The 23,762-nt window shown below is 39.8% G+C and overlaps 1 protein-coding gene across 11 annotated transcripts in view; it reads left to right on the forward strand.

Annotated features, from left to right (window-relative positions):
- The window catches only part of KIAA1217 (KIAA1217 ortholog), a 372,126-nt gene that overhangs the window by 271,976 nt on the left and 76,388 nt on the right, over nucleotides 1–23,762 (forward strand). For all 11 annotated transcript variants that reach the window (XM_042801978.1, XM_032991142.2, XM_032991135.2 and 8 more), the window contains 2 exons: nucleotides 2,463–2,658; nucleotides 18,580–18,778. In XM_042801978.1, the coding sequence (XP_042657912.1) occupies nucleotides 2,463–2,658; nucleotides 18,580–18,778 (395 nt within the window). The remainder of the gene's footprint in view (nucleotides 1–2,462; nucleotides 2,659–18,579; nucleotides 18,779–23,762) is intronic.

The raw sequence follows: 23,762 nt of genomic DNA on the forward strand, positions 1-23,762 counted from the left end.
CCACTTGTAAAATACTGTGTGAGGGGGGCATGTTGGAGAGGCAGCCTCGACGCTATGGGAGCACTGCTCAGCAGCAGGCAGAACACTGGGGTGTTATCATCACCGTTCTAGCTACCAGTGCAAAGCACAGCACTATGGGGGCTGCGACGGGGAAAGTGAACTCCATCTCAGCCAGACCTGATGCACTGAATCACAGTAACGATGGCATTATTATCCAGAGGGATCTGAGATGCTCTATGCCAGGTCCTAACGAGTTGCCCCAGGGACAATCAAAGAAGCACAGCATTGCTGAGGTTGGCCCCATCTGTGCGTTGACAGGACATGCTGGGCAACTGCACAGCTAAAGCTGTGTCTATTACTTCTGGTAATGGAGTATCCCCTTACTGCTTAAATACGCAGCTGTTCATATCTGTCGATAAACTATGTACATGCAACTGCATGTCTCAAATGGCATCTGGGGATTCAAATGAAAGAGAAATAAAAATAAGCAAAAGAAAAGAAAAATAAGCTTGATTCATATTATCAGAATATTTTTTTCTTAAAGAAACAAAAGCAATCCCCTTTCCAACAAACTCTGAAGTTAAAGACCTTTTGCAGGTTCATTTTGTTGCTTTTTTTTACGTCTTGCTTTATTTTTAGTTACGGTTTTCTAGAAAGTGAGAATTATGTGCCTTCTGGCTCCCTATTAATGGATACATATAACTAAGTTATTAATCAGTACAATGAACTACGAAGCCGTAACAACTTAGCTTGGTAGTATTTCTGTAATATGCATGTGTAAATAAAATACTTCAGCAGTGATGTTTCCCAAGACGTTTTGGAAAGTTGAATGAAGAAATACTGACGAGTCAAAGTCTTTCTCTATGTTTACAGGCCACTTGTCACCTCTGTAGGTTTTCAGGCACAAGTCCCTGTATTTACAACCTGAAGACTTGTACTGAGCATGTCAGAGGCACTTCAAAGCATACTTTAGTTTGCTGAGAACAAATGTTGTTAGCTTTAAGTCCTGCAAAAATTCAATGCTCCTGAACAATTCCACTGCGGGGCATTAGATAATACCTAATATTTTAATTACCATTTCAAAAGTGAAAAGTTCTGGAGGATTTAGCTTTCTTGTGAGGTATTTCTGATTTATTATAGTTTGTGAGCAACTGCACAACTTGGCAACAACAGGCCTCTATAGCCAGCTAATGAAAATCTAATAAAATTTAAAGTTCTTCATACATTCAAGGTCACATAGGGAATATTACGTGATGCATGCTATTGCTGAAACAAGCTCACCTCATTTCACTTGAAAAACCACTGAAGGAACCAGATGTCAGCAAGATAAGTCATCTTGGCTTTCCAGAAAGAAGCAAAATATTTTCTGGATCTTGACAGCATCTTCAAGCCTAGAGTTGAAGTTGATTTTAATAGAAGGGATTTTTAACGTACTAGCATCTGACCTTAAATGATAGGGAAGAGGAAAATGTATCTGTTTTATGACATCTTGTGTCTGGTGCTGATTATAGGTTTTTATAAAGTTCATATTTACATACTGGGTTTGGGACAGATTAAGCTTGCTTTGCTTTGAATTTCTGTTTGTACAGTGTCTATTCCAGTTTGTTATGATGTAGAGTTTGCTTGAGAGACTGGAAAACTATTCTTCCAAAGTAATAGTAACATGTGGTTGAGAGAGTTTCACTAAACAATGTTGAGTATACTTAGAGAAAACCCTGTTTGTAAAAAGCACTTACAATGCCATTTAGTTGGCAAAAAAATGTTCAGGACGTTGTATCTCCTATTGAGTGTGTTTTTATTAGGCAGATCTTACAATTCAGAGTCAGTAGAAGTGCGTAAATTAAACCATTTCTCTTCCCTCCTGCGAGAGTTGTCTTTTTCCAGATACTGTGTTTAGCAATTTACCAGTATGATTGCCAGTAAAAATCATAGTTAATATGGTCAGTTAGTGAAGACATTTCTGATTTATGTTGATGCAACAAAAGTTAAAATAATTGTGATTTCAGCTAGAAATGTTGGATGGCTATTTTGGCTTTGTGCATGACCTGTGCCTTTCATGGGTGGCACAGCAGAATATACTGAGATGGATAGCTTACAACTAACTACATCACAGTATTTCTTTTCAGAGGATTTTTCTTAGTAGACTTTCAACATAAGATTATGTGTGTGTGTGGACATGCCTATGCTATAGTAGTTGTTTGAGCAGCAAGGAATGGCTTTACCATACATCTCCGCAGCACATATCATATCCTCAGGGCCTTGTTAGCAACAAAATTTGCAATGTGGATGTGCAACCATAAAAACCATAGCAGAATACCCAAGGACACTGCTTTCCTAAATAACCTACAGAGAAGTGACCTTCAGCACAGCAGTATTTGAAAAAGTTTAGACTTCTTCTCTTCATTCTTTTTCCCTCATATTCCAGTTTCAGTAGACCAATAATGAAATACTCTGTTTTGCAGACACGAAGCCCAAAGCCGTGCCAGAGCCCGCAGCCCAATTTGGGTGACCAGACAGAACACCTCTCTGAAGCATCTGCCGATTCCTTAGAGGCCATGTCGGAGGGTGATTCTCCAACCCCCTTTTCAAGGGGCAGCCGCACACGGGCAAGTCTTCCCGTGGTGCGGTCAGCAAATCAAACCAAGGAAAGATCACTGGGTAAGAACCTGCTTCAGTCCTCCTTTCTGCTCTTAGCCTGTGTTTTCCATTTGTGCATTTAAAGTAGTTTTTAAATAGTTTGAGGTCAAAAAAGTAAAGACTTTGATAGCACATTATTTTTAATGTCAGCTTGTTCTTTGGAAATGAGCTCAGTATGGGATACTGGGTAACTTGGGGGAATGGTGAAATTATTTTCATGAGATCTGAAAGTGTTCTGGGAACATGGTAGACAAGGAGAAAGATGCAGACCCTGACATGAAATGCTGTCTAATGATTAGAACCCATATTGCAAATACTTTTTACCAAGCCTGTATACTATGTGGTGGTGAACTTAATACAAGATTGCACTACCATTTTCAGACAGGAAACACAGACTTTTTCACTTTATCATCTCTTCAAAGCCAGACCTAGTTGGAAGAAACCTAGAGATATTACTGCCTGACAGATCCAGCTCTTAGTGCAAAGGCTTGGTATTTGCGTGGCGGTAGCTTTCCAGGCAGAGGATTTGAACGGATACACTGACGGAGATGCCCTTTACTTCAGGGCAGTGCCCTTCCATCTGTGCGGTGACACAGATGGTATGTCAGTGCAGGTGGATGGATCTGCTTCCTGCATTCTTCCCATACCTCCGGGTTGAATTAAGCCCAGCTGTGAACCAGTGCTCCTTTTATGATGGTGGATTTTGTTATGGAAACTGCTCTGAGCTGATGGATGGTACAAGTAAAGGCTGCTTTTTTGAAGAAAGACACCAGAGGGCAGTTAAACTTCTGTGAGAAGGTGATGTAACTCACATGTGGATTCCTGAGAAAGGCAGGTTTTTGCTCAGAGGTAATAAACTGAAATGCTGCTTTCCTGTAGACTCATCTCCCAACATATAGAGTGACATAAACCAAAGACTGAGCTGTAAATCATACCATGTTTGTGAGCTTGTCATGGTTGTTTACTCATTTCTCAACAATCTAAGACAATTTCTGTCAAGAGTATTATGATATCTGACGAACACAACAAATGAGAAGAAAACAGGGCTGGAAGCAGTCTCTGCTGCACTCAGAGCTGGCAAGTGCAGAGCAGTAGGGCTTGGGACAAGGGGCTGATCCCTGCTCACATCAGCTCACGAGCAGCACTGCTGACCTCTCAAAGCCTGTTGGGTCACCAATATGTTGGTCTCTTTGGGGAGAAATTTTGAAGACTCCAACCTGGACAAGACTGTTTGCTTTAGAAGCGTTTCTAAGAGTGAGCGTGTAGCACCTATATGTTTACTATACATGCAGAGGGTTAATCTCTGACTATATTCACTGCTGGCTTGGGCATCCGCAGAATGTCTTACTTCACCCTGAGATTTTCTGGAAGACATGTATTTGCTTCAATGTGATGTCAAGTGGATTGGGCCTTTGCAGGTCCCTGTTCACCTCACAGTCCAGCCTCACTGCGTGGGTTTTGGCTGGCATTCAGCGATTGCCTCAGGCCACGTAGGGCATCTCATCTCTGAACTGCTTCGGATGTGAACTGAGAATGGATAAACAGCTTTCAGGAAGCTTTTTGATGGCATCAAAGGGGGTGGCCTGCTATGCACCAGTGCTTTGTGCAATGTTTTCTCTCCCAAAGCTGAGCCAGAAACAGCTTGCTTACTGTCAGTGTGTACATCTGAAAAGAGTACAACAGCTCTGTTTCTGGAAAAGACTTAAGTGCTTATTGCTACCAGTAAACCTGGTAACAGAAACATAGGAAGGGCCATACTGGATTAGACCAAGAGTCTGTCTTGTCCTGTATTTTGTCTCCAAGAGGGACCATAGGCAACGAGTGTAGGCAAGAGTAATAGTAAATACATGTACGTATGATCCTTCCCCTGAGTACTCTCCCAGCCTCAGGCTACCTTCAGTTTAGGGATTTCCTGGTTATGGTTTCTGCCTGTATAATAACCCTCAAGAGATGTCTCCTCCAGGTATTTGTTCAGTCTCCCTTTGAACCCATGTAAATTTTTTGCATCCACATCAGCATAGCTGTGACTTTGGCAGCAACTTTCTTTTGGTTTACTGCCCAACCATCACTCCTCTCTTGCTTTGCTTTGGATTTGCTTATCTGCTCCGAGTTATGCCCCCTTGTCCTTGTGCTGAAAGTGACAGCAAACATTAGATTGCTATCTGCTTCCCCTGGGCCATATCTGATTTTGTAGGCCTGTCATTTCTCTCAGGTCATTTTTTTTCCCCAGGCTGAGAAGTGCTGCTGTAATCACTTGGTCCTTATCCAGAAACCATCCTGGACGTTTGATTATCATCGTTGCCATTCTTTGCACTTTTTCCAGTTCAACAATATCTTTGCTGAGATGAGAGGACCAGAAGCTCACTGTTAAGTAGTCCATTCTTAAGCCTGTTTTTTTATCATCTGTTGCATATACTGAAATGTGTTGTCCAGGTCCTAATGGAGGACAGTCACATGAAGATGTACCATTTTATCTAATGGCCAGGATTTCAGACCCTGCAAGACTCCCTATCTCAGCCTGTCTTTCATATACTAGAGACAAGACCCTGGCTTACCCCAGTGTGAACTGGCAAAATGCAGTGGGGCAGGAGAAATTAAAAAAAAAAAAAAAAAAAAAAAAAAAAAAAGGAAGTAATGGTTATATGAAGCATTTCAGTTGAGAGTTTTTAGATTTGAAGCTGGAGCAAAATAAACCTTTTCTCTCCTGTATTGCTGGAGGGGTCACAGCTATGTGTTTTGTTTAAGGGATCATCATACTAGCCAAATAGGAGGTAATATATTGTCACCACCCCACAATCTGTCCTTTTTAAGTTGTTCCAGGAACTATTAATAGCAAATAGTCTGTTTTTAAAGATAGTATAAAAATTATTCTAAAATAGTTCAGTCTTAGATTACAATTCTTCAATGTATTTCTTTTACAATAATGGCCTTTTCAGTCTTTTCTGCCAGTCTGTTTTAACACCACCATGAACAATGTTCTGAAATTTTACTTTTGAGACTCTTCGCAGACTGTGTCCCTATTAGGATTGTTTCAACTTGCAGCAGAACAAGGGGAGTGTTTATTTTTTAAAAATAGCAAACTGTTTATAACTTCAATTTTAAAAGCATCATGAAAATATTTCTGTTCACATGATTTAAAACAAGCTATGTATAATCGTCACCATTTCCATCTCTATTAATTTTTTAATTTAATCTAATTTAAATACAAACTATGTTTTGATCCTCAGCCCACATAACTTCAGTGAGGAAAATGACCAACTGTTGTGAATTTTTATTAATTTTACATTTAATATCTCAATGACTTTGTTTTAAAAAACTGATGTTTTCTTTTTGCAATTCTAATTCTTCTGTAGGTTCCTATTTTACTAACTACATATGAGTCAGTTGTTTTTAAATTGTGGTCTGAATTAACATGGAGCCCGAGAAGAAATAGTGGTAATGCATTTTGGCTACCCCAACATCATGGGTTTGTCAGTCAGGACTAATCTAATAGGACATGGTATTCACGTGGAATCGACCCAGGAAACAGTGTTCCAGTCGTGGGCCTATTTAAAATTTCAGCCACAGCTATTGAAATTAAGGCCTTTCTTGGCTAAGAGGTCCATCAGAAATCAGCACTTGTCTCATCAATCTGCAGCCTGGAGACAAAGCAAGATATTAAAATAAATTAATTCACTGTGCAAGAGGAAAATTAAATGTATTTTTAAATATCTATTTGAAAGCTGGGAGTTTTTCCAGGGTGATAACTGTGGGAAAAAAAATATCTAGCAAAACTGTCAGAGCGAGAATCTGCTGAAATCTGGAAAGTGCTCAAAAGCTTTCAACAAACTTCACTTGCAATTTGCCTGGAGGAAGCAGAACCTGACAAGCACCCAGCGAGGTTACACCAGCAGCCAGCCTGTGCCCATGCTGCAGCTCGCTGCTGTCGCTGCTCTGGTACCTCCGCAACAAAATGAAGACTGACGGATATTTTCATTTGTAGTCTCTCATGTGGCACATCTGTACAAACGATGGGCCTGATCCTTTGTAAGGGCAGGTGCCAGCATCCTCTGTGGTGATGGGGCGGTCAGTGCAATCTGTTGCAGCCCCGAAGGGCAGAGCGTGATTACAACCTCCAACTGTGGTTACAGCAGTAGGTGCTCCTGCAGGATCCGGCTATACATGCAGGGTTGGATTAAGGAAGGAGATGGTACAAGGAGGGATTTCCATAAATGCACAAGGATTTGGGTTTGAGAAAACAATGAGGAAGATGGAGCTTTATGGCTCAAGGGTTGCAAGTGCCTTCTCTGCGTGACCCAGCCAGGGCACCTGGTCACTCCAGTCCAGACGAATAAGGAGCAGAGGATGTCCAGGCTCCTTGCTGATAAATCTGTGCCTAAAATTAGGTGGCGTGGAAAGTCCTCTGCAGAAATGTCTGATCTTGCCAACATTTGCATTTTATTTGCCTTTTGAGGGATTATTTACAGGAGTAAAATTGCACAAATGCTTAATGATTGGCTGGATGGTCTTAAACTATCATGGAGTATTCTCAGTATTATTTGCTAGCCCCCCAACCCCAAATTTTATTAGGCACAGATTTTGGTTTCTGATTGCTGTCACCTTCTATGGAAGTGCTGTTACTGATTGTAATAGTAACACCTGGATTTTTTTTTTTTAATAGAATTTCTTGCAGGTGTTTCTCAAAACCTGATAAAAAGAAAGCGATAGTTGTAGTTACAATTTTACACATAGGAAAACTTTTGCAGAGAGAGGGGTAGTGATATGGCTGCTGTCACCTGGAGATAGAAATAACTCTCTATACATGCTTATGCAATGTACTATAAGACTTACACAGAAAAATATAAATACTAAAGGTAGACTTATATATTATATTTGTAGTAATTAATTGTTATTTACTACTTATGACGTAGAAATTAAAATAGGCATGTTAAATCAGGCAGAAGTTGTGTGAACAGTCATAGACTTTATAAGAGAAGCCTTTGACTTGTTAACAGTGGCACTGCCCTCTCTGATTCCTTAGGGCATGATTCAAGCCTAATGAAGCCAGCAGGATCTTCAGTTTAATTCATGGGAGAGGAACTCCCTGGGAACTGCATTTCAAGTTAAGGCTGAGTATAGCTTTAATGTATTCAGTCATCTTAAAGAAATTTTCCCTATCTTGCCTTTTTACAGTGTGTGCAAAGCAGCCAACATGCAAAAAGGTCATGTAAATATTTGCTGTCATGGTCAGATACGTTAATGTGGGCTGGCAGGTCTGTAGGAAAAACAGCCCGAAACAACTAGTTTCAATTATTGAATTGAAACACAGACCCTAGGAAATGATAATATTCTAAGGTAACAGCAGTTTTCCTGTCCAGCTTTTCTAGACTTTATCTTCTTTCACATTTCTTCAAATTAGAGCTGAAATTTTTGGACTTAGAAAGAAAAAACCCCACACCTCTTACCTGAAATATTCTGCATCAAAAGACCAAAATCAGGTAAATGATCATTTCAATATAGCATAGTGCTGAGAGTTTTTCCTATTTCATTTATTGACCCTACATGATTTTTGAAAGACAGCTACATAGAAGAGTGAAATATGGGCCTTCCCAGGCTAGCACTTGTGCACTCTATTTTCTTAACAGATTCTTCCTCCTATAAGAGAATTTCTGGTGTGCACCTGAAAAAAAAAATGCTTCCAGGAGCCAAGATCTTTTTTAGTACATACTGTCTCAACAGAAGCACATTCTGTCTGCCACTAAAAAGCTGATAAGCAGTATGTTTTAGATGCTGTGTCACACTGGAGCTGAATTTGACTCCATTGCAACAGACTGTATCAGCATGGGTCCAGTGCGTTCATTGCAGTGATACTAGAGTAGATGATGTGCAGTGTGCTAAATAAAGCCATTAGCTATGCAAGTCTGTATCTGCCACTGCTATATGCTAAATGGTTTTAGAATGCAATCTTTATTATTTATGTGCACTGCAGTAATACTAAAGGACCTTCACTAAAAATGGGACCTTACCATGTTGAGTAATATACATAGTGAGAAAACACTCCAATTGCAGGACCTTGCAACATGAATAAACCAAAATGAAAAGTGGTGAAGATAAAGGGAGAGGTAGAGTAATTAGGGTCCAAACTGATAAACTGAATAAAGCTATGTCAAGGTGGCAGTGGCTTTCCTCTTTACCCCAAATCATGCCTGCACAGTAGGTGCAATGTCTTTGTCCTGCTCTTCCAGCGCTTCTAATTCTGATTTAGCATCACCAATTTGGGCTTTCATCATTTTGTGTCTGCTAGAAGAGGAATCTGGCAGCTGGAATCGCTTGCACAGGCCAAACTACCCTTCAGAGGAAAGGTAAGAGGCCAGATGAAGCTGTCCCATGGGTCATATCTGGCACAGGAGTTATCACTTGAACAAATCTGATCTAATTTTCACATTAGGTAAAATTTATAAGTCTGCCTCTAATCCAGTAAGTCACACAAACACCAGACCCTTCCATTTGTACGTGGGCACGCAAAGAAAAAAGTGTATTGCAATTCCATGCACTGGAAGAAGTGCAACATTTTGGCCAAGCAAAGAAGTGTAGTACTAGCCTGTCCCTCGGCACAGTGTATTTAGGATTTGTTGCCGGTGCTGACAGCAAGTCTCTGAATGAGGACAGCTCTTGGCATTAGTCATTGAGCCCAATACTGTTTATATATTTAGATAGTGATTCTAATGCGTAGTTACTATGCTGGGCCTGAGTTCAGGTTTCTGTTCTCAAAGTGAGATACTGTCATCTCTGTGGTATAATATAAGGCTGTCTCTTGTTTTTGTTCTCATTTACTCTATACCTTTTGCATTTCTGGCTACAGAGTAGCCCAGTTTAAACAGGATGAGAAGATAATCAATGCAGCAAAGGCTTGTTGGTAGCCTGCTGATTAGGGTACTCTCTTGGCACAGTAGGGGCAATAGTCTGAGCAACTGTCAAGATGGGAGCCTTTCTGGATACATGTTTAACTACTCAACAGTTTCATAAAGGACGGGCACTTGGTACCATTGCTTCTACCCAGTTACCTTCTGTGATGAAAGGACCATCTGAGGGTATGAGGACAAAGCAGTGGATGTTGTTTATATTGGCTTTAACAGGGCCTTTCACATGTCCCTCATAGCCTCTGTGTAGCCACATGGGGTAGTTACGGGTGTCCTTCAAGGTAAGTAGGGCTTATGCTTTAAAGTCTGACTGGTTAACATCAGCAATGTTGGGATGGAATGAACCATCAGCAGGGACAAGTCTGACATTAAGTTTGGGAGAGCTTTTAACATGCTGGAGGATCAGTTGGCCGCTCACTGAGATCCTGGCGAGCCAGAGAAATGGGCTCACAGGAACTTCATGAAGCTTCACAGAGGCAAATGCAGTCTTTCAGCAGGGACAGATTAGCCCTGTGTGACAACATAGGTAGGGACAGGCTGGCTTGGCAGCAGCTCTGCAGAAAGGACTTAGGGTCTGACAACAAGGTGACTATGTGTTAGTGAAAACTGCATAGCTGTCCATAGGAAAAATTTAGTCAGCAGGTCAAGGGAAGTGATTATTTCCCTCTTCTCAGCATTTGTGACGTTGCACATGGAGTTTTATGTCCAGTTTTGGCTCCCCAGTACAAAAGAGATAATGGCAAACTGGACTGGACCCAGCAAATGGCCCTTTGGCATTCTTCTCCTTAACCACACTAAGGTCACAGGTCCAAGATCCTGTTTAATGTAGGCCTTAACAACATAACAAAAAGCCAAGCTGCTTGTTAGAACACACATAAGTGGATTTCAGGTGTGATGCTGTAACCAGTTGTTCTCTTACATGCTGATGGCTCAACCCCTAAACTTGCTACTAACAGTAGCGAGCTGTTTAGAAATTAAATAACTTCCAAAGTATTGAAGAGAATTCCTACAGTAAATACAGAAAATTTGGTAGGTGGAGCAAAGCTACAAAGTCATGGATGGCCTATGTGGCTTTAATGCTCCATGGCTATGGAGTATTAAAATGGTCACGTTCTGCCCTTGAACACATCATTTCTACATGATTTCATAGTAAAAACCAGTTACCACTCAGGTAATGTGTGTCTGATATATCTGGTTTATATAGGAAGGAAATACAATTGGGTAGGATCTCTCTGTTTATTCAAAAGGAAGAACATGTATTCCAAGAAATTTAATTGAGGTTTTCTTGTCTTTTTTTGCTATTGCACCTTTAAAAGTTACTAGCAAAAATGCCATTATGTAAAATACTTGCTTACAGTGTCCAGAAATGCTTACATGACTGCGTAGTCTTTGGCAGACACATCCTCTGAAATTGTACTAGCCAGCTTGGTACCTCTGGCTGGTAGCCGGTGGGCCTTGGCTTACTGGCTTTTTCAGAGGTCAGGGGCTCAGCTTCTGGTGGGCAAAAGCAGCGCGGCTGCAAGAGCGTGCGCAGGCATGTCCTGTGCCTACTCGTACGTAGTTCTCTGATTTTACTACACTAAATTGGTGAATGTGAACTGGAGTAAATGCAGCATGGCAGAGTCTACAGGCCCTCTGAAAAAATAGCTCTAGTACACGTGAAATTTCCAGGTCATCTCACCAAGTTGTTCAGTTGCCAATTTTATATTCTGTCATTAAGTATCATAGGATTTTTGTGGTCTTCCAAGTTTACTGGCATTGTTTTATTTGTTAGGGATATGAAAAAGTCATCTTGCTGGTCAGTTGGGCTATTCTGGCAATAGCAGCGGTATAGATGCAATTATTGTCCAAAAGCCATCCTGCCAGAACACTGTTTTCCACCTAGGGAACACTGTTAAACTGAAATGTTCCCTCAGACTCTCTAGATGATAGAAGTAACTGTCTACACTTGATGGACTAGTTGACATAGGTATATGTATGAAGTTGTCTTCTGGCAATAAGCTATTTCACAGGTTTTGTCTGCAATCAGATAGGACAAATAGGAGTTTTTCTTTAGGTAAAAAAATTTCTCCATTTTCTTTCTAGTTTTTGCCTTTTCTTCTTAGTGAGCTAAATGTATCCATTTGTAGAAAAGTGCTAGTATGTGAGTGACAGAAATCTTTATTTCTCATAACACTTTGGTAGAAATTTTATGTGACTACTGAATTTTCCATGTGTTTTTTCATTAGCTAACAAATTTATTGCAGAATTACAAGTTACTGTAAACAGCAGAAAAGGATGAAATAGCAATAAGAAGTAGTACTGGAGTAAATTAAACACTTCCTTTTTTTAATTGGAATTGTTATCAAACAATACCTTGAGCAAAACTCTTCAGCCTATTCAGGAAGAAAATAATATAAAATAAGTAATTGTTTTTATTTAATTAAAAGTTCTACTTTTTTATTCTCTGACTATTTCAAGACAGCTAAGGATATTTATAGACATTTTCTGAATGTGGAACACAGATTATCAGCAGGGAGTAGCTAATGGATGCTAGTATGAGAGCTTCAGGCTAGAAATACCACAAGGATCATGGCAATGACCTCAGACTAGTTGAAAATGTGTGTGGTGAAATAGGAGAGTCAAGTCTTGAGCGTGTGGAAAGTAAGAACTGCATATTTAGGAATTTCGTCCACAGTGCAAAGGTTGTTACTGTAATAGACTTGTGTCTGCATAAATTCTGCAAAATTTGGTGATAGGGACACCAACTATGTGCTATCTCTATTTATGGCGATAGCTGGGGAGAGAGGAGGGTAAAGAACAATATGGGCCTATGCCACCCTTACAGTCTTATATATTACAATTTTGTCAAATAAAAGTCACAGAAAAATTGGACAGATCTTGGCATTTTGGTTAAAAAAAAAAATGTAAACTGGATTTTGATGAAGTGCTTAGCAGTTTTTTATTGTGATCCCTCTGGATTGTCTTAAAGTGTCCCAACAAATCATTAAGATTTTAAAAGTTATCCTTAGTTTTTAAAACTGATGCAAGTCTCAACTAATGACTCAACATAAACATGAGGAAGAAACAAGGGTGCATTTTCTCATTTTTGCATGTTGGCATTGTTGCTGATTTCAGTGTGAGGGAAAATTCAGGCAGAGCCACTGACTCAATGGATGTATGGTGGAAGATCAAGCTAAACCATCATGAAAAGACAAAGATTGTCCATCATCTCAAAAAGATCTGGTTAGCTGACAGGTAGTTAGACAGTGAAACAAATCTGACAACTTTACCAACTTTTAACTCAACATTGTGTTACTTATTTCACTTTACAAAACATAGCTCAGCTTTATTTCTGGAAATTCTCACTGCTTTTCCTCACCCTGTAGTCCATATTTCTTCACTTTAAGATACAGCTGCCTTTGCTAGTTTATCTAATTTTCCATTCCTTATGTATCCTACAGTAAATCTTAATATACTTTTTGATGTTATTATTTATCCAGCAAGATCTGAAGGCCTGTGTGTATTTTCTCCTTGTTTTAGTTATACCTAGCTTTGCAGATTTGGTTTAAAGAAAGTCCAGAGCTCCTGATGCATCCAGGTTTCAATTGCTGTAGTCCAGCAAGCTTTACTAGTTACCTGAAATTTTCAAATTGGACATGAAATTTCCAGAGGATACGTGGAGTGGCTGGGTCAGAAAAGAGTGGCAGTGCATTGTTCATACCAGTGATTTCTGGTTCTGTGGGAAGGTTTCACTACTCTAGCACCCAAGCATCCGACATCAGCCAAATACAGATATTATCATTATCATCAGTTAATACTTCTCTTCAGATGGGACCCCATGAATTAAGGTGTTGCCAAATCTCAGTAAGATTTTTCAGTGCAGAAATTTGCAAGATATCTTGCCTACACAGAGTGTCTTGTAGCTTCCCATGAAACTCATGAACTCCAAGTTAAGATTGTATTTTATTTCCTAACACTGAGGAGTTATTTAACTCCTCTGCCTCAGCTTTCTCTTCTTCATTATGAGAAGAGAAATATGAGATTATGTGAGTACCAGTATTTTTCCATATAAAAATTCACTGTATGAGAGAATTAACTGGTATTTGTAAAGGTCACAGAAGATGACTCAATTGTGTTTGTTAACTTACTCTTGATTTATCAGGTATTTAACTTCTCTTTGCTGTTGTGTGCTTCATGTTTTTCTCTCTTAAATAACCAGTTCATAAGGATAATTCCTGTTCTATCGTGTTTAATCAAGTTGTGATTAAAGCTCTTCTAATCATCCAAGCTGCCCATCACTGAGATCATTGTTAGCAATACAACCATGATAATGTGGTGCTTAGTCAAGGTTAGATCAGCACCATGTATTAGATGGAGGTGCTGAGAGATGTGAGCTGGGTGGTGTCATGCTGCCTGCATAACCTTAGCTTTTGCCATAAGGAATAAACCTCTACCGTTTGTAACTAAGGAGTTATGATCTTACTGGTATGGATATAGTGCTGATGAGGCCTTTTGTTTATGCAGCTCCTGCCTCTAAAGGCAGCCCAGACCCCGTGAGGTCAGGTATGGTTCACCGTTATGCTGTATGGGCACGTCCTCAGCTGCTAAGTGGGTTTTACAGCCCCATTGCTGCATCCGAGCTGAGCACCTTGCCATGCGTCTGGTGCATCTGCCTGGGCTGCAGCCACAGCATGGACAGTCCTCAGGGCTGTGCTAGCTGGAGTAGAGGTAAGGGTGGCTGCTCTGGTCACCCTCTAAACCCAATGCTGATGGGTTCGGCTTGTGCAGGAGGCACTGCCTATGTAAATCAGGTTAACAGCGCATCTTTTGTTGCACTGTGTGGTGTTTCATGTAAGTCATCCCCGAAAGAAATTATGACATATTTTGCAAGTCCTTCTGTCAGTGACCTTTGGCAAATGGGGAGCAGAAAGTCTTTTGTTTTGGAAAGAGCTCTGTATGAAGGGAAGGAAAGGGTGGTCACATGGTCATCATCAGATCTGGATTTTATGCTTGTAAACCTTTCTTTGAACATGTCCTTTCACCTCTTGGGTGTTTAATTTCCCCTACTATAAAACATACCTGTCTGTTGACAGGAATGTTGTGAAGCAATTTGTAAAGAGGTTTAAGTTTCTAAGGCCTGGCTTACATGTAGATGTTTTCTGCTATGGCCTGTGTTTAATGCCGTGGCCTGTTGCCCATAGGGTGAAGAATGATCTGAAATTCCACAGGTATTTCTGAAACTAAGTTATACCCACATGACGAGGGGGAAAGCTTAACATTGCAGTTTGCCTTGTAGCTGTAGGAAACCCCAGGGCTGGCAGGATCCTAGGGGTGGTAGCCACAGTGTTGTCTGACTTGCACTTTCAAAACAGTTGGGTGGTGTAATTTCCTCATTCACACTGCTCTTCATACCTGTCTTACTGGAGTAGCAGGGCATTTCACAGTCCTCTTTGTGCCAAGTTTTATAAAACACAAAACAATCTTCAAGGTTCAGGTAAATCCATTGTAACAGAAACTTAAGTGTAAGAGGGTCTTCAGGGCATATGGAGACATTAACTTCCATTGTGTTTAACATACTTTCCAGCAGCTTTGCTGGCATATGTGCTGTGCCCTAACAAAAGCCATGCCTGAGTTATATTCTACTTCATCTTGCTTTAATTCTCCATGGAATTAATCTTTTAGCTGAAGGTAAAACAAACCTCAGAGCTCCAGCAGCTTCCATGAAGTTGGGCCTGTGGGTACTGCCGGTATTCAGAGTCTCAGCTGGGCAATGTGTGGGAAAAAAATAACGTCAATGACTTAAAGTAATGGATTTTCAGTCTCTTTATTCTGTCATGCTGAAACGGGATTTTTAGAAGTGAGCAGTTAGTTTTGTCAAATAGGAAATGCCCTAAAGCATTGCTATATCATGATACGGATCAGACAACTCAAGAGGAGAGACAGTAGTTCTTTTAAGGGCATGTGATTTAAGGAGAGAGTAAGAAAAAAAGATGTTATTATGCCTTTGAAATCTCTTTTCCCCCTACAGTGAGACTGTGGCCAAAACATTTCTCTGAGTTATACGTTAAAGCTGTCTATTCTAAGGCATGATCTTTTTGGATAACATGCATATTTGCTTTGAAAATCCAAGACCCAAAGACAACTGTAACTTTGTTTTGGATCAATATTTTGTGGGAGTGTTGGAGGACACAGTCAAGACTGTTCTGAAATTATTTAGACTTGTGTATAAGGAAGATTTTTTAACTCTACCATTTATTTTGTGTTAATGGTTTCAGTAGCTCAATATTGAGCATATTTTTATTGGCCTGAAATGCAAAACCAGCTTTTTCTGCATTCTATTCTGCACTAACTTTTAAACTGGGTAGAAAACAGTGGCACACAACTGCAAAGCTGATATGCAAAGTCTGTATTTTTAGCCCCCCCTAAAATTTTTTTGCCATTTAATTCAATAAAGTTTCAAATGCCAAAATATAGAAGCTTCCTTATGTTCTTCCTAAGAACTGAAAGCTATCATCAAAAATGAATATGTTTTTGCACATCTTGGAGCAGTAAAGTAAATACAATCATTACAAACGTGTACCTAACTTTTTTTAACAAATATAGTTAATGAATTCTAAAGAATTTTTAGCTGCATGGAATACTTGAATGAGAACTAAAAGGCAATTTTACCTAGAACATAAAGAAATAAATGCTGTCTCAAATAAAATGAAAAAAAAAAAAAAGGAAAAATAGTTTAATAACTCGTTAAATATTGGCAATAAAAATAAAATTCTTAGGAAAATTCTCCTCAGTCATTGAAAGAAAATGAGTTACATTTCAGTCTGAAACAATTTTTCCAGCCAAAGGAAAATGGAAGTTAGTATTAGGATTCATAAAGGGTCTGATTGCAATCTTAAAGAAAATGTATCAGCTCTTGGTAATAGGAGGAAAATTATGTTAGCATCTCCATTTTATAAAAGAAGCTTAATACTAAATAATGGTTAGGTAAGGCTGAGTAGTCTGTTTAGTATTCAGAGAAATTAACATCTTCCTTCCCTAAGTGCAAGCACAATTATCTACCCACAGATTGTAGGAACAACTGACTATGTGTGTGTTTATTCCTCTGTAGTAATTATGGACATCATAAGGACAAAAATACTAAAGACTAAGGGAAAAGAGGACTCATCTTAGATTAAAATGCTTTCTCTTCTTTTCATTAAATGCCTCTACATTCTAGGACCTTAGTTTTTCCCATTGCTTTTGCTCAGTGTATCTCAGTACCATGAAGTGCCCGTCCCATTGCTGATGACTTTCAAGTGAAAATCACTGAGTTACCATCTAAGTTCTGTGATTTGCTGAGATTTGATGATGACTGATGGTAGCTGCATTGAGGACCTTGTGTTCCCAACCCTCCTGTTTGTATTAGCTATGGGAGAACAACATATGGTGCATCTACACTGCAGTTACTGTGGTGAATTCAGTTTGTGTAAAATACTCTGCCTATTTTTAGTCTACCTGTGTTGGTTATTGGTAGATGCAAAGGCACGGCAGCACAGAAGCAGCTCAAGCAGAATCTACTGCAGAAGCTATACCTTCTCCATCTCTTACAGAAAGCAACAGAGTAAAGGTGTTTCTTCCCAGCACAATGCAGTGTTGTACAGAGACACCTGAAACGTCTCAGAAAGAGCACAATGTGCTTTCAGAGATCCATGTTCAGGCAGGACATCCATGCCTTGAGTATGGATTGGATACGTGCACTCATCTGGGCTTACCAGTTCCCATTTTCTCTGTATCCAAAGTAGTTTGGCTGAACATTTCCCTCTGCATCTACTCCCTAATGCTGTGGATCCCAGGAAGTTTCTTAATTTGGTTGCAGTCCTGTAGCAGCCTCTTTCCTGCTCTGCAAGTCGTAAAAAGCCATCCAACATTGGAGATACTTATGAGAAGACCTTTTGGTGGTCTTTAGGAACATGATCAGAGGTAATCAACCCCATCAAGTCCAGTCTGATTTCCGCTGTTGATTGAGATGGCTCTTCTCAGTGCTTCAGTCCTTGGAGGGCTTTGTAGCTGGGGATGGCATGGGAATGGGCTGTAGTAAAGCTAATGAGTCACACTCACTGTGCAGTACAGGCAGTCACTGGTTAAGCAGAAGTCAGCATAGCCTTGGCAGGGCCAACACAGTCACCGTGGAAGAGGTACTTCACTGAGTCCCTGGTCTGTATTATCCATATTTTTTCCATTATTGAGCATCTCACAGCCTCCCATTCCCTGAAAATAGAGACTCAGCTATATCAAAATGGTGTTCTTTTTGTCTTGAGTAAATAAGAATGCCCATATCTTGCAGTTCAGCATCAAAGATTACTCATGTTTCTCCCTGAGTGCTAAGGATGACTATTAACAGCACTGTGAAACTGAAAGGATCCAAAATTGCTCGTTTTTGTGTGAGATCTCAGTTTTACTCCTACTAGGAGTTTCACCTGGGGCTTTACACTGTATAAGGCCAGCAAATTGAATTGTGAATACAAAATTCCTAGTGCTAAAATGGAAATGTGTTTGATTTCTTTTTTTTTTTTTTTTTTGGGGGGGGGGGGGTGAGGGGCAGGGATGTGTTGTTGAGTAGATGTGAGGCTAAAATGCAAAATTTATGTTTAAGAAAAAACAGGTGCTATAAGAGGATAAAGTTCTTCCTCAATTGCTTTAGGAAAAAAAAAAAAAAAAAAAAGTACTTTGTGATTTACCAACGTCTTCCACTGTAGAGTAGACTTGGTGTGTTTGGGATTTTCCATTAGCCTTCTTAAGGTAAACTTCTGGTTTACCTAATTGAAGAGCAGTGAAAGGCTTCTCAGCAAAGTGCAGTACTGTGGCAAGCATATTTATCAAGGCACAACCATATCACTGTTCTATGCTCTATTCCAATAGTGTGTTGAAAAGGGAAATGTTGTATGTGCTTTATGAATAAGAAGTGTGAGTTGATTTTTTTCTTCTCATTATGGTCTTGGTCTGTGTTCCACATGGACTTTGAAGCCCAGATCATTACTGTGCACTTAAGAATATGTAACTTACTATTATATTTTACTTGTAGGTGTTTTATATCTTCAGTATGGAGATGAAACAAAGCAGTTGAGGATGCCGAATGAAATCACAAGCACAGACACAATTCGTGCCCTTTTTGTAAGTGCCTTCCCCCAGCAGCTAACGATGAAAATGCTGGAATCGCCCAGTGTGGCCATTTACATCAAGGATGAGAGCAGAAACATATACTATGAATTGTGTGATGTGAGGTAAGTAAACATGGAATGACAGCTGTTGGGTTTGGTTTGGTTTTTTGTTGTTGTTGATTTTTGGGTTGGTTTTTTTTTTTTGTACTGCACTTACAGAATAAAAAGGAGTGGAGTTGATAAGTATCTGACAGATAGTGGCCTGACACATAAAGGCATGTTCAGTAGTATCTGAGTAATATGGGAGGTCTGATCTGACACTGCCTTCAGCTGTAGGTACAATATCTGTTGCACAAGCCATTGATAAATGGCATACCTTGTTCAAAGATTCATACAATACACGCAGACTCACATATTTAATATTTTATTGAATTTTAACAGAGACATAAATATTTAAAATACGGGACACAGAATAAGCATTTACAGAAAAACTGTTTTTTTCTTTGCTGGTAGCACAAAGCCTGATCCTTGTGAGCCTGCAGTTACAAACATGAATCTTACCGATGTCCTCACAACAGTGCCAATTATGCATCATCTAACACTGCCAAAGATCTGTGGCACTGGTGACCACTGCTGCAGCAGTCCCACCACCTTCCTTTTTTATGTCAGGATGCAGCAACTAATGCAGCCACTTCCCTTCACTAAATCAGAGCTTGGTAAATAAATATGATCTAGTTAACATCCGGGTGCATCTTCCTATCCTTTATTTTGTGGGAGTGCAGCTGCTTAATTAACCACGTTCCTTAAGTCCTGATGTCTGTACTCTTCCAGCAGAAGGACCAGACTCTCAGGACCCTTGTAAAGTCCCAAATCAAGCATCAACAAAGCTCTCAGGCACACCTTGGACATGTTACACTCTGTAAAACTGTGCAAGGAAATATGGTGGGCCTTTGTGCCATCCGTTTCATAAGAAGTTATAAGATGAAAAGAATGGGCAGAGGAGCATAAGAAGATGAAGGAGAAAGCAGAAAAGATGCTTCTTCTCTGCCAGTCTGCCACTAGTGCAGGAAAAATATGTGAAAGTAAGAGAAGTGTATTGTCCTTTGCCTTGTTTCTTCTAGAGACCCTCTGGCTCAGGTGCTTCTCCATGTCATGTTGTAGTTAAAAGAGCAAGTTGGAACTGGCAAGGCTAGAGAAGGTCAAATTCCCCCATTCTTCTTCTTAGTCTTTGATCAGTACCACACTCCATTTTCTCACCTCTGTCTTGCTCTCCTCAGGCTGTCTATCCAGTGTCTTGTCATTAGCCAACCTCTTGGATTTCAGTTTCTGGGTTTTTATCTTCCTTGCTTTGCAGACTCCCACACCCCTGTGTGGCCACTGTAATGCCTATGTTAAGACCCACCTGATTTTTTGCATCATCATCATTCATCATGTGCTCAGGTTTCTTATACATCAAACAGTCTATTCACAAGATCAGATCAACTGATTAAATCAAGATAGGGTTTACTATGTCTCTGCTGTCAGGTGTGTTTTTGCCAACCATCATCTGGCCCATCGGCTCCTTCTCTCTCACTCTATCCCTCCATCTTCCCTTAAGTTTCAGACTAACAGTTTATGACTTCATCTCCTCCCTGCCCCCAAGAATGTAATTGTTGATTAACTTAATACCGCTCCACCTTTTTTTTCCCTTGCTCCCATTGCAGGCGTCACTCTGCCAACCTCAGGCCTGGCTCAGTCCCAACATCTGCTTCCTCTGTTCCTAAGCCTGTATTGTAGAGCATTTCTAGAGGAAATCCCATGACCCAGCTGACTTCCTCCATAACAAAATTCCCTCCTTCAGTTCTGCCACCCTTCTCACTAAGGAAAACTCAGGTATTCCAGCTTAATGGTGTCCAAAGCATGCAGACAGCTGTATTTTCACCACTTTTTAATAATGTCCACAACAATTTCTCCATTTCTGTTCCTTCCTCTTCACAAGATCTTGCCAGTGTCTCCCCTCAGAGAACAGATGAAGTACCATTTTTCTCTCCTTTGCTTGCTGTGTCTTCCTTCAATTCTCTTCTTTCTTCCTTGTCTTAAATACAGGTGTTTCAGTCAACTCTAAGTTCTCCACCTCCCTCAGAGGCTGTCTCATGTTACTCTGTGCCTCGCATTCCCTGCTTTGTCTTTTTATTAATTTACTACTCTATTAAAGTGCCTACTCTTACATTGCAAACATGTTCCTGTGCCTCCCAACAAAACTGTCCCTGAACACAATGTACATTGCCATTTCCCACCCCATCACCTTTCTCTCTTGCACAGAGCAGTCACTGCAGCTGTTGACTGGAGTTTTACTCTTCCAATTCTGTCCCAGACCAATTTCCAACCTGTCTGGGGTTTTATCTTTCTAATTCCAACTTGTCTTTTGTTCCCTACTGTTCCATTGCAATTGTCAAAGTCACCAAATGGCCAGCTTTTGTGAATACTTTTTTTTCTCTCAGATCTCTGATGTACTTTTAATGTTTTCTTCTTGAAACTTTGATCTCCATTTGTTTCAATTGCTGTTCTTTCCTGATTTCTTCCCATCTCTCTTCTCTCCTTTCAGGTATTGTTTGAGAGGTCCTCTTCTCAAACATTGATTTTCTGTTGTGTTTTTTCAGGGATTTGTCCTCCTTCTTTTTCCTTGTCTGTTCCTATCTCCATCATCTTGTCTATGTGGATAAATTGAATTATCTACAACCTGGGTGACTCTCCCATTTATTTTTCTGTCTCTCCTTTAGAATGGGTTTCATCTGACCAAATGGAGATTTTTGCATCCACATTTTGAGCTGGTTGTGATTAATCCTATAAAATTGTCTGATACATGCCAGAGAACCTAGCTGTTGATGTCTTCCTTGTGAATGTCTGTAGTTGGATGGCATGAATCCTACCTCTTCTGTCCAAACTAAAATCTTGATCTCTTTTAATATAGTCTCATGGACCATTGGTTTCAGCCTAGCTTACGTTCTCCTTTATTAGGCCATCACACTCTTTCCCCTTTTCTTTTATTTTTCTCTTTTTTGAATCACTGGGGACAAAGCACTATCTTTCTACTTAAGCCCATATCCTGGTCCTTTTCTTAAAGTGCTTCATCACTCTGCATCCAGTATACATTTTAGATTTTTTCTGCATAACATTCCTGTGATGAAGCCTTTCCTTTCCACCATGTAGTGAAAAAACACTGCTAATTCATCAGCTTTTTAATAGCAACTGCTGTAATGGTCTTTTCTCAGCAGTTGACACAGGTAATCTTGTTTGCTCTTACCCATTCAAATGAGGCAACAAAGATCATTGTCATAGTTTGACAAGCAGATTGTTTCCCATCCATTTTTTTTCATTTGTCTTCTGGCTGTATCTTCTCCATCTCATTAAATATAAACTATTTGTCTTCATTATGAGGACTCCTCCAAGCCCACTTCACTGCTACTTTTTCATTTCTTGTTCAGTACAAAGTGCCATCTGCTTCCACTACATGTTTTTAATTTTCAAACAAGTGCCTTCACGCTCTCTCTTGGGTAGCCCTCTAATGCACTTGGAAGGCATCTTCCGCAGAGATCTGCAAAGCCACTGTGTTGGTCTCCTTCCCGCTCCCTCTTGCACTGCCTGCTCAGAGCATGCCCGTGGTTCCAAGATCTGTTTATTCCTCCTCTGGCTGGAGAGACTATGGTCTTCTCCTTTCTTTTTGTTTCCTTACCTTTCTGCAGCTATCCTGTTGTCTTTTATGTCTTCTGTTCACCTTGTAAGCTGGTGAAGAGTTTGTATTCCTGGGGTGTTTATACAGCACACACAGATCAATGAGGCCTTTGAACATGCCAAGGGCATCTGGGAGCTACAGTAATGCAAATAATAGTAATAATAAAAGTACAGTAATATATACCTGTTATCAGTAATGTTTATCTTAGAATAGCAACATGAGGTGAAATAGAATTCACTTCAGAGATCAAATGCCTAGTATTTTGGTGCTTTGCCTTGCAGCAATGTTTTACTTTAAAGTGTCATGTTTCTACAAGAAATATTTATGGAGAATGCTTTTAAAACAAACTCCAGTTAGTTGAGGTACCATCTCATAGCCATCAGACAGAAACGACAGCAGATAAAATTTATTTAAATGAATAGCATACTATTTCTTGAACTGAAGATGAGAGAGCTTACTTTGTATCAAAAAGAACATATTTCCAAGTCTGAGGCAGAAAATGGTAACTGAGACTCCCAGTGCAAGTCTCAAAGCGAAAGGGTCACGTTTGCAAGATGGAAAACGGTTTATGTTACCATAAATAATTGAAGAACTTGAACTTGCTGCAAGGTAGCTATTTTCCTATGTAGTCTACAAGTAAACACTCATAAATACTAAACTCCTCATCAGCCCTAGAGTTCTTAAACAGAAGGCACTGATCTGTCTCTTAAACTGTGGGGTTTCTTTAATAACTACTTGACATCTACAACAGCAGCACAAGTTCTGACTAGCTACCCATTCAAAGTAATCACTGATTGTAATATGACATTGTAAGAAAGAAATTGGACCTGCCCAATAATCCCTTCCTTCATTTTTAAATGATAATCCCAGTGATTAAGATCAGTTCACTAGACTTGTAGCTGCACCTGGAGGAAAGGAATTCAGTCATATGTGTAAGTAAATTCTCTAGAGATCGCTACTGGGAAATGAAAGGAATCACAGCTTTGAAAGAATGTAAGTGATCGTAGATTGGAGGCTTTGCTACTTATTAAATGTGAACCAGAAAGCAGCAGAACTCAGTGCAAGTGTCTAAGCCATAAACTTATTTGAAGGTAGGTTTTGAAACAAAATAGAAAACTGCTGTCATCTAACTCTTTCCTAAATGTAGTAGCCGAAAATTGAACTAATCAGTGACAAAGTGTTGGGTCCTAAATAAAAAACAAATATTCTTTTAGGGATTTCTATCTAAACCATTTCTGTGGTAGCTTTCATCAAAATTTTGGCTTGTTTATTTGTTTTTGTAATTCCTAGTTTTTCCCTTAAAAAACTGTCTTCATTATAGATAAAATTTAGAGGAAGGATTTATTTGCTACTGAATTTTTAGCTTTTGTGGATTTTTTCAGGTTTGTGAACAAG

This window comes from Tyto alba, unplaced genomic scaffold (genome assembly GCF_018691265.1).
Source record: "Tyto alba isolate M040663 unplaced genomic scaffold, T.alba_DEE_v4.0 Super-Scaffold_38, whole genome shotgun sequence".
Lineage (NCBI taxonomy): Eukaryota > Metazoa > Chordata > Aves > Strigiformes > Tytonidae > Tyto > Tyto alba.